The sequence below is a fragment of the Canis lupus genome, chromosome 6 (assembly GCF_048164855.1).
Source record: "Canis lupus baileyi chromosome 6, mCanLup2.hap1, whole genome shotgun sequence".
Classification (NCBI taxonomy): domain Eukaryota; kingdom Metazoa; phylum Chordata; class Mammalia; order Carnivora; family Canidae; genus Canis; species Canis lupus.
Genome location: NC_132843.1, coordinates 35,351,066 through 35,365,209, shown reverse-complemented (window position 1 = coordinate 35,365,209; position 14,144 = coordinate 35,351,066). Strand labels below are relative to the sequence as shown.

The following is a 14,144-nucleotide window of genomic DNA, read 5'->3' as shown; positions in this document are numbered from 1 at the left end:
AATGACGGCAGACAACTGGAGCAGAGAGCCCAGCAATTAAATAATAAGACAGCCTGAGTTTGGAGAGAAATGAGGCCTTACCTGGAGACAGGGAGGAGTCGTAAGAACTTCTCTCCTTGCGGTTCATCTTGAAGGCCTGAATGTCCTTTTCCCTGTATGTCCCAAAGCCTTCGTAGCTCCTCCTTTTACTCCCGCTCATGTCACTGTCCCACTTGTCATTCGAAGGGTTCATGTCACTGAACACGTCCAGGCTCTCGGGTCTGGTGCTGCCACCATCCCCACCACTGCCAGAGTACCTTTTTGTGCACGAGTCTGCAGGCTCACTGCTCAAGTCACCTTTGTCCTTGGCCTGTGTCCAATGCTGGGCATCAGAAAGTGACAGTGTAGACAGGGTGTCCACCTCGAAGTTGTTCTTAGAGGCTTTGTGGCCGGCTTCACTATGCTGGTGCTTCTGTTTCTCTTTATGCTTATTCTTCTCGCTCACTAACGGGAGCTCCTTGTCTGCACTACTCAGCCGCTCGCTCAGGATGTGGCTGGAGAAGCCTGTGGCTTTGCCTGCGAAGAGACCACTCAGGTTGTCATGGGTCCCTAGGATCCGGTCTTCCTTGTGCTTATGCTTGTGTTTGTGTTTTCTCTTGTGGAGCCGACCGCCGGACAGACTGGTACTACCTGCCTTGGGAGGATTCAGGGATGGCTGTATGTCACCGAGGCCCATGGCGACAGGTCCCTGCAGGTGGACCCCATGCTTTGCTTTATGCTTAGCCGTACCAGACATCTTCACGTGGGAGCTTGTGTGGAACTGAGGTGGTGGCACCGTTGGCCTCATGAATGGGGATGCCGCTCCTAGTGTGTGCGACAGGTACAAGGGAGCTGGGTACTGACTGTAATAACCAAGGTTCATCATAGGCATTGATGTGTAAGGCATTCCATAGGGTGCATAGTAACTTCCACTGGGAATAGGGTAGCTGAACCCTTGTAAAAAAGGCACCTTTGTCATGGTGTCATTGGTTTTTGCAGGCCTACCACGCTTCTTCTTTGACTTCAAGTCTGAAGTCCTGCGAAGATAGAGCAACGGGTCATACTGGATATATGGCACCGGGTAATAGTGATCAAAATTAATCCGAAAAATGCTGGGATACGGATTCTCGTGGTAGAAGGTGTAACTCCGGTGGGAGATCCTGAACACCTGGAACTTGGTGATGAGCTCTTCCAGGTCTGCCAGAAACTGGAGATCATCACGATTTTGCAGGCTTTTCCGTTTCCTCTTGTGCTTTGGCTTCTTGAGGCTCTCGTGGGCCAGGAAGTTGTCCACCATGAGATGCTTCTGCCGGTGGCCGTGCCGGGTCTTTGTGCTGGTGTCAGACGGAAGGGTCTCCGGGTTGTCCAGGGAGCAGAAATCAAAAGAGTACCTCCGTCGGGATTCTGAACTCTTCTCCGCTTGGTCAGACGTGCTGTTGTTGTCTGTCCCGATGCCGCTGTCACTCGGGATCGTCTCCTCGCTGTGTGACTCACTCACAGGGGACAGCGTGATTTCCTTGAGTGACCCAATCTCGCAAAGGTGGGAGGGTGAGTTGGCCATCAGCCTGGGCGGAGACAGCTTCCAGGCTCCACCATGGATTCCCTTCTGGGTTTTGGTTGGAAGAGCACTGATGGGCTGGAGATTTGGCATAGTTTTCAACTCGGAAAAGTTGGTTTCAGTGCTGGCGGGGCTCAGGTTGCCATTGGACCCACCTAACTGTGTGGCAAGTGGGTGCATGGCTGCTGGTGAAGATGCCACGAGAGACTGAAAGTTGGAAGGCACGGCTGGGACATCCGGCTGGCCAGGGACAGGCCTGGGGTGCTTGATGGCTGTTTTGGGTTCCTCGGACGGGGGTGGCAGCTCTGCTCTCGGCTTCCTACCCCGCTTCTTGCCAATGTAGATGGTTCCCCTCTTGCTGACATTAATCTGCTTGCCCAACTTGCTCTCAATTGCCGCTGCCCCAGGGCTGGTCTCAGGGGGAGCTTTAGCCTTCAGGGCAATGCTGCTGGAGCAGGACAAGATCTGGTTCAAGATATTTTTCCTCTTGAGTGTTTTCATCTTATTGATGGTTTTGATGGTCTTCTTATCCAACACCCCAAGCTTTCCAACTTTTTTGTGAAATTTCATCTCGCTCATAGGCTTGTCCTCTCCTGGCACTAGTTGGGCCAACTTGGCTAGGCTGCGTCGCCTCTTTCTTTTCTTCGTGCCAGGGAACTCCCGGCTGATGGGGCTGACAGGACTGGTGGAGGTCCCCTCGTGAATCGTCTCAACCGTGAGCAGGGGCTGCTTCTTTGGCCGCCCCCGCTTCTTCTTGACTGGTGTGATCACAGTAAGACTGTCTGTGTTGGTGTACAGAGGGCTGGATGGGGTGATGGGGTAGGCAGACGGCGGTTCCACCATCAGTTTATCAGAGGTGGCCATGACTGCCTCCCGAAGCATACTGGTGGGCTTTGGTTTGCTGCATGTCCACCTCCGTTTTGCGGCAAATTTGGGATGCTGGATTTCCGGCAGCTTTCTCGAGGGAGAGTGATCCGTGCATGTCGGAGGCGTCATGATCATGGGTGGCTTCCTCTGCTTAGACACACCTCCAGGAATGACTTTCTCGGCATTTCCGCCTGTTTCAAGGCCAACTGAGGGGGACTCGCTCTCCATCATTTTACTCAATTTAGGGACACGGGGATCTTTCTTGTTTCCCTCAGTGTTGGAAAGTATCCTGTTAACCACTTCACTGCTCATAGTGATTCCAGAAGCCAGGGCTTTCTCTGGCATGATCTTTTCCACCACTGCTTTGATGGACTGTCTCTTTTTCCTCTTATGGCTGGTTGGATCTAGACAGGGTGCTTTGATAGGGATAGTAATCCGGACATGACTTGAGTCATTTTCGGGATTACTGATAGAACTCACACCCTGCCTGGCTGGTGATGCCTCTTGGGCGTTATCTGCGGGGTAGCCTTCCCTTTTCCCTTCTGTATTGTCAAATGCTTTCTGAGCATTCTTGACCCAGTCCAGGTCTGGATTTGATATGGTCTGACTTATCACATCTTTTTTACTGGACTTTTTCTTGCTGCCTAGAGTAGGTGGTTCTGGGGGCTCCTTTGCAACTCCTCCATCTTGATCTACCAAAGGTTGAAGCCCGTTGCACTCTGCAGAGCTGCTAGGTGCAGCTGGTGAGCTGTGGCTGCCCGGGGATGGGACCACACCTCCCAAGAGCAGATCTTTGCTGCTGTTGGACAACTGACTCCATGTGCTCCCTGCACTGCCTTTCTTACCCTGGGCCTTTGCAAAGGAAGCCATGGGCTCAAGAGCAGGGATCTTGCTGGTGCTTGCAGTTTCTCTGCCAGACTCCGGACTGATGAAACAATTCTGAGTGGCAGGTCCACTGTCAGAGTTGGTGGACCAGTCCATGTGGTTCTGGCTGCTGCTTTTTTGCTGGTGCTTTGGTTTTAAGGTGTCACTGGTGACGTCCTGTGGGAGGCCTGGGTCATAGTGGAGATTTGAATGTTTCTGTGGCCGCTCGTAAGCCTGGGGTGGGGGGAGGGCGGTGAGTGGAGAAGGAGAGAGGGAGAGAGAGAGAGAGAAACAAAGATGAGCATGTTAGAGCTCTTTAAAATTCAATGTCAAAAGGCTTAATTATTTGAAAGTTGGAAACAGCCACCTTTAATTCCAGAATGCTTTTAGAACTTTTCTCATTTGCACAAGCAAAAATATGTTGTACTGATTTGGAATATTATTAAGGATGCTTTAGTTGCTGTCTTCATTGCTCCTTCCTACCTCCCCCCACTCAAGCAACAGGAACTTTTACCTATTTTGCTTGAATGCAATGTTGGAATAAGAGCTGTTTAGAGAGAGATCAGGCCCTGCAGGTCACTTAGCTCAGTGCTTAATTGTAGGCATGGAAAAGCTGAAACTTGTACAATAGCGAGTCCTGCTCATGGTGGCAGAGCCCAGGAGACTTTCTGACTCCCTGGTCCCTTCACCTAACTCAAGCTGCCTCTGATTTCTGTCCCCCCTTCCCCTCCAACTCACGTCTTTCCCTTGCTTCCTCCTACTAAAGTCCATTTCTGTTTGCACTTTACCCGGAAGATACGCATCTCTGTGCTAAAACAAGTAGCTCCTTGAGAACCACCGCAGCAAGGAAACATAGCGCGAGCTGGGGAACTGAGGGGGACGTCTGAAGAATGTGTGGGGCCATGGCAGCTGTTCATGGACACAGAGAAGAAGAAATGAAGCAGGAAAGAAACACAAAAGACCTCCGATCCTTCTGACTCTAGGAGCAGCTCGGGGTTTGGGAGTTAGCACTCTGAGACACCCCAAAGCCTGGGTTAGGCACTGACTGCTCTCTTGACAAAACTAATGGACAGTCTCAAAAGGAACCTTGAGTCTCCTGGAAGAATGTGTCCCCAAAAAGCACGGTCATTCAAGATCACGACCTTTTGAACTTTGTCAGCTGTGCTTTCCCTACATGAATTCTAAAGGAAAGTCTCCAGACTCTGGCACTTTCCTTAGGACTGACTCTTCAGTTGGGAAAGGCAGGATATGTGCTAGAGGCCTGACATAACCAGTGTCTACAAAATCACAAAGGCAGTGGATAGTGAACACATTGTTTTGAGACATTAAAACTTTTTTTTTAATGATTCATTCATTTGAGAGACAGAGAGAGAGAGAGTGAAAGGGAGAGAGAGAGAGAGAGAGAGAGAGAGAGAGAGAAAATGCACCAGTGGAGAGGGGTAGAGGGAGAGAGAGAGAAACTCAAGCAGACTCTATGCTGAGTGTAGACCAGACACAGGGTTCAATCCTACCACCCTGAGATCATGACCTGAGCCGAAACCAAGAGTTGGATGCTTAATGGACTGAGCCACCCAGATGCCCTGAGACATTAAAACTTTTTAATGTAGGTGTGCTAACATCATCTCAGATAGATTTTAAGCCATGCTACCATTACAAAGATGCATTAATCAAAGTTTATTGTAAGTCCTGTTTTATACACCCAAATAGTAAATGTACAGGATGCATTATCCTAAGATTTGTTAAAGAAGGGAAATACTAGTAAAATGAAGAAAGTTTTGGATAGTATCTCTATTGAGAAGTAAATGATGATTGGCTTAGTAGATTTAGGAAGTTTTAACCTGTAACGTGTATCTGCCTTTATCTATGTATCTATCCATGAAGCTACCATCTATCTACACTGATCTATTTGCCATTGATGCCCCTAGCATTTATGCTTCATTAGAGAACATTTTTCATAGTCCCTATTAAGAATCGAAGCAGAGGTGTCAGAAAGCATTATGGGTCAAATTCAATGCAGTAAAGCAAGCAGGGTTTCCTTCACTCTAGTTCCTCGAGTCCCTGGGGTTATTTTTTGCCTCCCTGATTTTGTGAAATCTGGTTTATACTTCCAGTATTGGACTCAGTTAGTTTTTTGTTTTTAGATTTTATTTATTTATTTGACAGTGGGAGAGCACAAGCAGGCAGAACAGCAGGCAGAAGGAGAGGGGACACAGGCTCGCCACAGAGCAGGGAGCCTGACATAGGGCTCCATCCCAGGACCCTGGGATCATGACCTGAGGTGAAGGCAGATGCTTAACTGACTAACCCACGCAGGCGCTCCATGGACCCTGTTTTTTAAGTATCATGAGAGAATCTTCCCAGGCTAAGCCTGTAAGTGCCCAGGAGAAAATTAAGACCAAAAAATGTATTTACTTTTTTCTTCATCTTGCAATGTTTATTTTTTACTTATTTATTTTTTTATTCATGAGAGACACAGAGAGGGAGAGAGAGAGGCAGAGACACAGGCAGAGGGAGAAGCAGGCTCCATGCAGGGAGCCTGACGTGGGACTCGATCCTGGGTCTCTAGGATCACACCCTGGGCTGAAGGCGGCGCTAAACCACTGAGCCACCTGGGCTGCCCTCATCTTGCAATGTTTAGTGGACACCACCATTACCAACATCTACAGAACTAATCTTGCCACTTGACTTTGCCGGCTAGGCATTACTGCTGTGGATGTAGGCTGCTGTCCCATTTTCAAAAAAAACCCCAAAAGAACACAAAACAGAAATCTTATTCACAGCATAAAATATTGAATGGCATTTATCTTTTATGAATCAGGGCTTTGCCAATTTGTCATTTGTGCTTTAGATTTTAGTTGGCACTGTGTATATACTCATAGGATGACAAGTCCACAAAAAGGCCTAGTAACAAACTTTCCTACTCTTTAGGGAAACAGAATAATTGAACACTCATATTAGAACATTTGTGAGGGTTCATGGTGGCACTTATTCAATGTCACAGTGGGACAAAAAATCTGAGTTACTGTTCTGGATCCTGGCAAAGCAGGACTTTTAAGTCACCCTGTTTCCCTTGCTCCCTCAACCCCACTTTTCTAGATCTGGTCACTGGGGCTTTATAATGAACCTGAATTCTTGGTTCCTGGTTCTCACAGTTTTGTTGTTGTTGTTGTTTTCTATTGCCCCCTCTTCTTCTTTTTGGTACCTAGAAGAATCCTTTATTACCTCTCTTCATGGTCAACTCAGCTTGATCATAGGGAGGCCCCCTACCTTACAGAAATACTCCTATTAAAAGTTTTCATGAAATCACATAGGTCATCTTTGTTGTATTTTTAGCTTAGTTTTAATTTTATATTTGATTCATGCATTAATCAAATTAATGCTGGTTTCCCTTTCTAGCCTGTATACACCATCACAGAAGTACCAAGCACAGCACCTGGCAAATACAAGGCATTCAACAAGCGTTTATTGAACGAATGAAGGAACACACAGTTCGCTATAGGTATTTCATTTTGTCAATAGTGAGATTAATCCCCTGTATATTACAACATATTGTCTGTAAAGAGAGTTACCCTTCTGGCCTAATTTCTTATGTCATTCCTTCTGCATGCACCACTGTCTCTCATAAAGACATCCATCACACTCCTTCTAATGCCATGTGCCATTTATTTGTATACTTTTCTCCCTCTCCTAGACTGTAAGTATGTTGAGGTCAGAGACTCATTTACCTTATCCCGTGTGCCCACTCCAAAGCAAACCACCCAGAAAGTTCCCAATGTTTGTTGAGTGAATAAACAAAATCATGTTTGAGATGCCTTATTACCACAACAAAACATGTCGCTGCACACAGAAGACAATAAACTGCCAACCTTTCATTTGATAGTGGAGCACTCAAATGCATTAGGTGTTGAACAACAACAACAAATCCTCCCCCAATACTTAAGGACGAAAGGCATTTGCAAGGTAACTCCTCTTCAATGCAAGTTTTACTGTTAGTTCTCCTTCGTCTCCTGTGAATTATTTCACTTTCCAATTAACTCTGCCTTTAGGGAAGGCCATGTGACTGTCAGAGGGGTGGGTTTCACTCCACAGCTGAAAGGTGGGGCCTGCTCACTTACACCCAGGGCAGACCAGCCGCAAGTAATGCAGTTAAGTGTGCCTGGTTCCATCTGGACACTGCCTGAGCGCATTGTTTCTACCATTTCAGCTGCAATTTGCCCTGCTGAGAGGGCTCCGCCATCAAAGGGCAGGGTGGACAAAAGGGAAGCACAACAAAGGATCAGGACTAATAGGGGGAAATGGTGCTTTAAACCCAGCACTGAGATGGGATGCAGAGAAGGGGCAAGGGGGTCTGAGAAGAAGTACTCTCTAAGGGGTCCAGGAGAACACGGCATTTTCTCCAGCCTTGGCTGATGGCTATATCCCGTTGCATTTCACGGAATCCCATTTCTTCATCTGTCAGCCATGACATATTATACACACAATGGTGAAGCTGTCAGTTCCAATATGTCCTTCACTGAGAATTGAGTACTTACTCCACGGAGACAGAGATGGACATGGCAAAACAGGCCCCTAGCTCAATGCTGGCTGGGGCCAGGAAGGAGAAGGGGGGCGTTTAGTCTCCCCCTCCCTCCTTTCCAGTGCTCTGGGATGGGATTCCCCATGGGGGTTATTGGCTGGGGGCTTTATTGACCCGCTTAGCACACGTTTCCATTTTCCTCTTAGATTCTGTGTCTTTTTGCAAGGAAGACCTTAATCTTTTAAGGCCTCCATACTACCCTCTGTCCATAGCAAAGGTATTATCTAATATGGTTACCATCAAATAGAAGACCTGATGATATTCTACATTGGGCTGATTATTTTTGTAGAAAACTTTTAGTGCCAACTAAGCTCAGCATTATATCTTGGCTATTCCCCTACTCCAATTAATTGTTTGTGAAACATACAGTCTTTTTTTTTTTTTTTTTTTTTGCTTCTTAAAGATTCATTTATATTTGAGAGAGAGAAAGAGAGGGAGAAAGCACATGAGTGGATGAGTGGAGGGGGGGTAAGCAGAGGGAGGGGGAAAAGCAGGCTCTCCGTTGAGCTGGGAGCCTGATGTGGGGCTCAATCCTAGGACCCTGAAACTATGACCTGAGCTGAGGGCAGACACTTAACCAACTGAGCCACCAAGGTGCCTCCACACAGTCATTTTGAAGGTGTGGCTTACTTTTATAAGAACAGTGCTTTCCATGCCCATTGAGCCTAGATGATAAATGTTCATCGGTGAACCACCATTTTGAAAACTAGACAGATTTCTTTCCTAAAGGATATGTTTATGGAAGCAAGTTCTTCTGGAATGTTAAGAATTATTTTGTAAAGTAGATAACTATCTTCTCCCCCACAACCAATGTACCATAAATCTTATACATTTAAATTTTCTACAAGTTAGATTTTTTTAAAAAGCACTTGATTTTTGTCTACTTTTGAAAACAAGCATTAGATCGCTGCATAAAAACTTGAAAAATCCATAAAAATGGGAAGAAAATGAGTCACCCAGCCTTATCTATGGCTTATCTAAAGTAAGGGTTGTCGCAATGAGAGAAGAGGGCTATTTGGGTCTGAGAAAAATCATATAACTCATCAAAAATCAAGCATGACTTTGTGGGAGATAAACTACTCTTTTGGGTTAGCTGTGTTTGTGCTACTTTCTGCTGACACTGATAATTTAAATTTACTGTTTGTGAGATATTTTGCTTTACAAGAGTAGGAAAATATGCCTGGGTATGAAGGAATGAGGGGAGCTTTAGCTCTTAATTTGGCAACTGGTGCTTCTCAAGATGTTATCCTGGATCACTGTATCAGAACCATCTAAGTTTATTAATACAGATTCCTGGGTCCCACAACAGATCTACTAATTGCAATCTCCTAAAGTGGGAACAAGAAATGTGCATTTTAAGCGTGCTCTCCAGATAATTCTGATGCACAATGAAGTTTTAAAAACACTAATCTAATGTTTTAATACCATAATTCCTCTGGGGTGGGGCTCTTCTGAGGTTGCTATGACATCTGCAGCACTTTTTTGGTGGTAAATATGCAGAACAAATCACCATAGGCCTGTTAGGATATGTAATTTGGCACCACTGAGCATTCTTGTTTTGCTCTCTGAACTCTGTAATTTACATAGTAAGAAACTCTAACATGGTATCCTCTTTAGGTGTTCCAAGTACACTACAAGGTGAGGTGGGCAGAAAAGTCAATGGTATGAGTGGATGAAAGTACTGTCCCCCAAGAAAGAATTTGGAATGCAAGTGTTCATGATCTCCCACTATGGGATTTCTATTTCCGCAACTCATGCAGGCTCTGGGGTATCCTGGCATTTATCTCTGAGGCTCAAAGCAAGTGCTCAAGCCTGTGTAAGAACTGAGCATGGGAGACAAGGAATGTAACCAGAAACTGTCTGATGAAAGGTCCCCAACATTGGCTGTACATTAGACTCATCCAGAAAGCTTCAGAAAGAACACCATGCCTAGAATCTGACCCAGATCAATTAAATCAGCATTCTAGAAGTGGGATGTGAACAGTAGTACTTTTTTCAAAGCTCTTGATTATCCCAATGAGCAACACAAAGTTGAGAACCCCTGGATTATATCAAAGACTGGGGGTCTGGGTTAGGGACTAAAGAGGTTCTGATATTATCAGATGTTCCACTTCAGTGGTTTTCAGATGTGTTCCACAGAGTCCTATGATTTTGTAAAGACTTTTCTGAACTACAGCCAGTGGATAGGGCAAGAGAGATACTTCACATCATTCTTTTGACCTTCAGATAAACAGAGTGATCTTACAAAGGATTTCATTTAAGAAAGTGAGGTAGGGAAAGATGGTTCTATCATGTAAAGACTTTGAAAATGAGCCTTTAGGCTCATGAACAGGAAGAATGCATATACCAGTTTCCATTGAACTTGACCCCAGAAAATTTCTCCTCAGCACAGTTCATTCCTGTACTTGCTAATGGTAGGTATAGAAGAATGGCGCTAACTACAGTATTTGAACCATGGCCTTATAATCCTTTGATTCCATGGGCATTATGGACTGAATGTTTACATCCCTCCAAAATTCATATGTTGAAACCCGAAACCCCAAAGTGATGGTATTAGGCAATGGGGCCTAATACCATCTGGGAACACAATGTGATTAGGGTAGAGCTTTCATGAATGAGATTAATGCTTTTATATTAAAAGACACCCCAATGAGCTCTTTTGTCCTTCACTATGTGAGGACATAGAGAGAAGGCCATCTAGGCCATCTATGAACCAGGAAGCAAGCTCTCACCAGATGATGCATCTGCCAGTACCTTGATCTTGGGACTTCCTAGCCACCAGAACTATGCTAAATTTCTGTTGTTTGTAAACCACCCATTCATGGTACTTTGTTATAGCAGCCTAAACAGAAGCACTACCCAGCTCCTAAACAGACACAAAGTTTCCAATTACATATATAAAGTGAATGTGTCCTCATTTCCTGTCACATGAATTGCCCTGGGAAGTCACCTTGATTTAGTTCCCATAGGAACCATTCCTGATTTACTATTTGGGGGCTGTTTTAAGTGATACTAATGCACTCCTTTTCCTGGGGGTGATAACAGCTGGTGCAAAGACAGAAGCCCCTAACATATGCTTCCTTGAGTACATGGTGATTCTGCATAATTTAAAATGATCATTGACTTCATTCCAGCCACAATGTTATAATAGGTATTAGGCTTACCCTTTCCATAGAAGCAAATATAAAACTGAACAAAATACATGAAGCAACTGTTTTCAGGCATTAGACAATAGATAACATGTGCTGTGATTCTGGAGAGAAAGAAACCCATGAGGCCCCTATATCCCTAGTTTTTTTTTCACCTGGGAGCACTTTCTGAGACTGGGCACAGAAAAGTAGAAGCCAAAGATCTGTTATCTCATTAGGTGAAAGGAACAGAGATCAGAGTTTTAGGCTGAAGGAACTAGGATTTGAGAGACAGGTACCTGAGAAGAGAGAGCCATATAGAAAAGAAATCCTAAAAACCTTTATAAAGTCCTTCTTATGTCTTTGGCCAATTTTTAATTGCACTTGAGGGCAAGACTCCATGAAGCCCAACAGAGTTCAGCTACTAGAGGGCCACAGTGGAACACAGAGTCCTGACATCAGGACCTAGTATCAGGTGGTGTTGGATTTCTGCTTAGCCAGGGTGGGGCAACTTTAATGAATATTCCAGAAACTCAGTTGATATTCCAGAAATGGTACTCCTTAAGAGAAGGATCACTCTAGGTCCAGAATAGGAACTGTGTTAGCTCCTCCCTAACAAAATCTGAAAAGAATCCTCAATAGAATAAAGCGAACTTGCCAGTAAATTAACTACCTATCAGAACAAAAATCAAACTCTTTAAAGGAAAACAACAAAATCCAGTATCTTTACAATATAGTATCTAAAATATCCAGGACACAATTCAAAATATATTAGACAAGAAAAGAAATAGGCAAATGTAAATCACAACCAGGAGAGCAGAGATAGATCCAAGGCTCCCAAAACAGTCATTGTGAAAATATTCAAGTATTGAAAGGAAAAGATGAACATAACTGATGAACATGAGGGATTTCAGCATAGAGATAGCAACTATATCAAAATAACCAAATGAAAATTCTGTATTAGGAAAATACAATATCTGAAATGAAAAATTCACTGGATGAACTTAACAGCCTATGGGACAATGCAATAGAAGAGTTCAGTAAACATGATGGGGAGACAGTAGAAATGATCCAAACTGAAAGAAGGGAGAAAGATGTAAAAAACAAACAAACAAACAAACAAACAAACAAAAAACAAGGCTTTAGTGTCCCGTGGAAGAGCACCAAGAAGTCTAACATATATAATTAGCATCCCAAAAGTAGAGAAGGAGAATAGTACGTGTAGATCCAATAGCTAAGAAGCTCAATAAACAGAACAAACATACATAAAAACCACATCTAGGCACATTGTAAACAAATGGATGGAAACCAAACATAAATATTTTAGAAGCAGCCAGAGAATTAAAACATAAAATCATAAGGAAACTATTACAAAAATAATGTCTTTCTCGTCAGTAAAAATCAAGCCAGAAGACAATGAAATATCCACATCTCCAAAGTGCTAAAATAAAGACAAAACAGTCAACTTACATTTCTATATCCAGTGAAAATGTTCTTCAAAAATGAAGGCAAAATAAAGATATTTTCAGATAAATAAAAGCTGAGGGAATCAACTGCTGACAGACAGAAATTGAAAGAAATGTAAAAGGAAGTTGCTCAGGGTAAAGGGAAATAGCACCAGATGGAAACTCAGATCTACATGAACACATGAAGAACATGAAAATGGAAAATATGTGGGCACATATACAACTTAAAAGATGATTGCTTAAAACAGAAATAATATTATATCATGGAGCTTATGACATTTGTAGGAATAAAATGCACAACAATAAAACAAAAAGCAAGGTGGTATATGGAAGTATGCTTGACCATGGAAAAACGTGGGTGAGAACTGCGTGGGTCCACTTATATGCAAATTTTCAATAAATACAATTTACCACTGTAAATGTATTTTCTCTGCCTTATGCTTTTCTTAAACACTTTATTTTCTCTAGCCTACTTTATTGTGATTATACAGTATATAATACCTATAACTCACATAATATGTGTTTATCAACTGTTTATGTTATTAGGCTGGCTTCTGATTAATAGTAAGCTATCAGTAACTAAGTTTTGGGAGGGGAATCAAGAGCTATATTCAGATTTTTGACTACAGAGGGGTCAATGCTTCTAACCCTTCTGTTGTTCTAGGGTCAATTGTACATGCTTGTTAAAATTCCTATATTTGAAGGGATGTAATAATAGTTCAAAGTAGTCTATGATACTTGGTGCACATTGTCATCTCTAGAGCAACCACTAAAAATAAAAGTCATATATCGAAAATTCCAATAGATAGGATATTACTCAACCATTAGAAACGACAAATACCCACCATTTACTTCGATGTGGATGGAACTGGAGGGTATTATGCTGAATGAAATAAGTCCATCGGAGAAGGACAAACATATGGTCTAATTCATTTGGGGAATATAAAAAATAGTGAAAGGAAATAAAAGGGGAAGGAGAGAAAATGAGTGGGAAATATCAGAAAGGGAGATAGAACATGAGAGACTCCTAACTCTGGGAAATGAACAAGGGGTGGTGGAAAGGGAGGTGGTTGGGGGGTGGGGGTGACTGGGTGACAGGCACTGAGGGGGGCCCTTGGTGGGATGAGCACTGGGTGTTATGCTATATGTTGGTAAACTGAACTCCAATAAAAAATAAATAAAATAAAAAAAGAAAATTCCAATAGAAGGAAATTTATGGAATATTAAAGAGAGCTTGATTAGCCCAAAAGAGGGCAGAAAAGGAGGAAAAAGAATGAAGAGAAATGGGACAAAGAGAAAACATAGTAATATGGTAGACAAACTCAACACTACTGGTAATTACATTTACTCAAGATATATTAAACACTCCAAAACAACACCACCACAGTGGATAATTGTCAGGCTGAAGGAAAATGTAAGACTGAACTATAGATTATTTACACGAGATACTCTCAAATATAAGAACGTAGACAGCTTAAAAGTAAAAGGAGAGAATAAGATAAAGCATATAAACATTATTTTAAGAATGCTGGAGACACTGCATACAATGCAAAATAGAACAAAAGGTATTACTGGAGATAATTAGGAGCACTTCAAACTAATAAACAAAGTTAATTCATCAAGAAGAGACAATACTACTAAATATGTGTGCAACTCAAAACTTTAAA

At 43.2% G+C, this 14,144-nt stretch overlaps 1 protein-coding gene across 11 annotated transcripts in view; it reads right to left on the bottom strand.

Annotated features, from left to right (window-relative positions):
• The window catches only part of SETBP1 (SET binding protein 1), a 358,380-nt gene that overhangs the window by 99,405 nt on the left and 244,831 nt on the right, over nt 1–14,144 (bottom strand). For 10 of the 11 annotated variants that reach the window (XR_012032575.1, XM_072829431.1, XM_072829440.1 and 7 more), the window contains one exon: nt 82–3,541. Coding sequence is in view for 10 of the 11 variants with exons in the window: in XM_072829431.1 (XP_072685532.1) it covers nt 82–3,541 (3,460 nt within the window). In the remaining variant the exon portion in view is untranslated. Of the gene's footprint in view, nt 1–81; nt 3,542–13,322; nt 13,391–14,144 lie in introns of those variants that run through there. The other variant, XM_072829435.1, reaches the window with a different exon arrangement.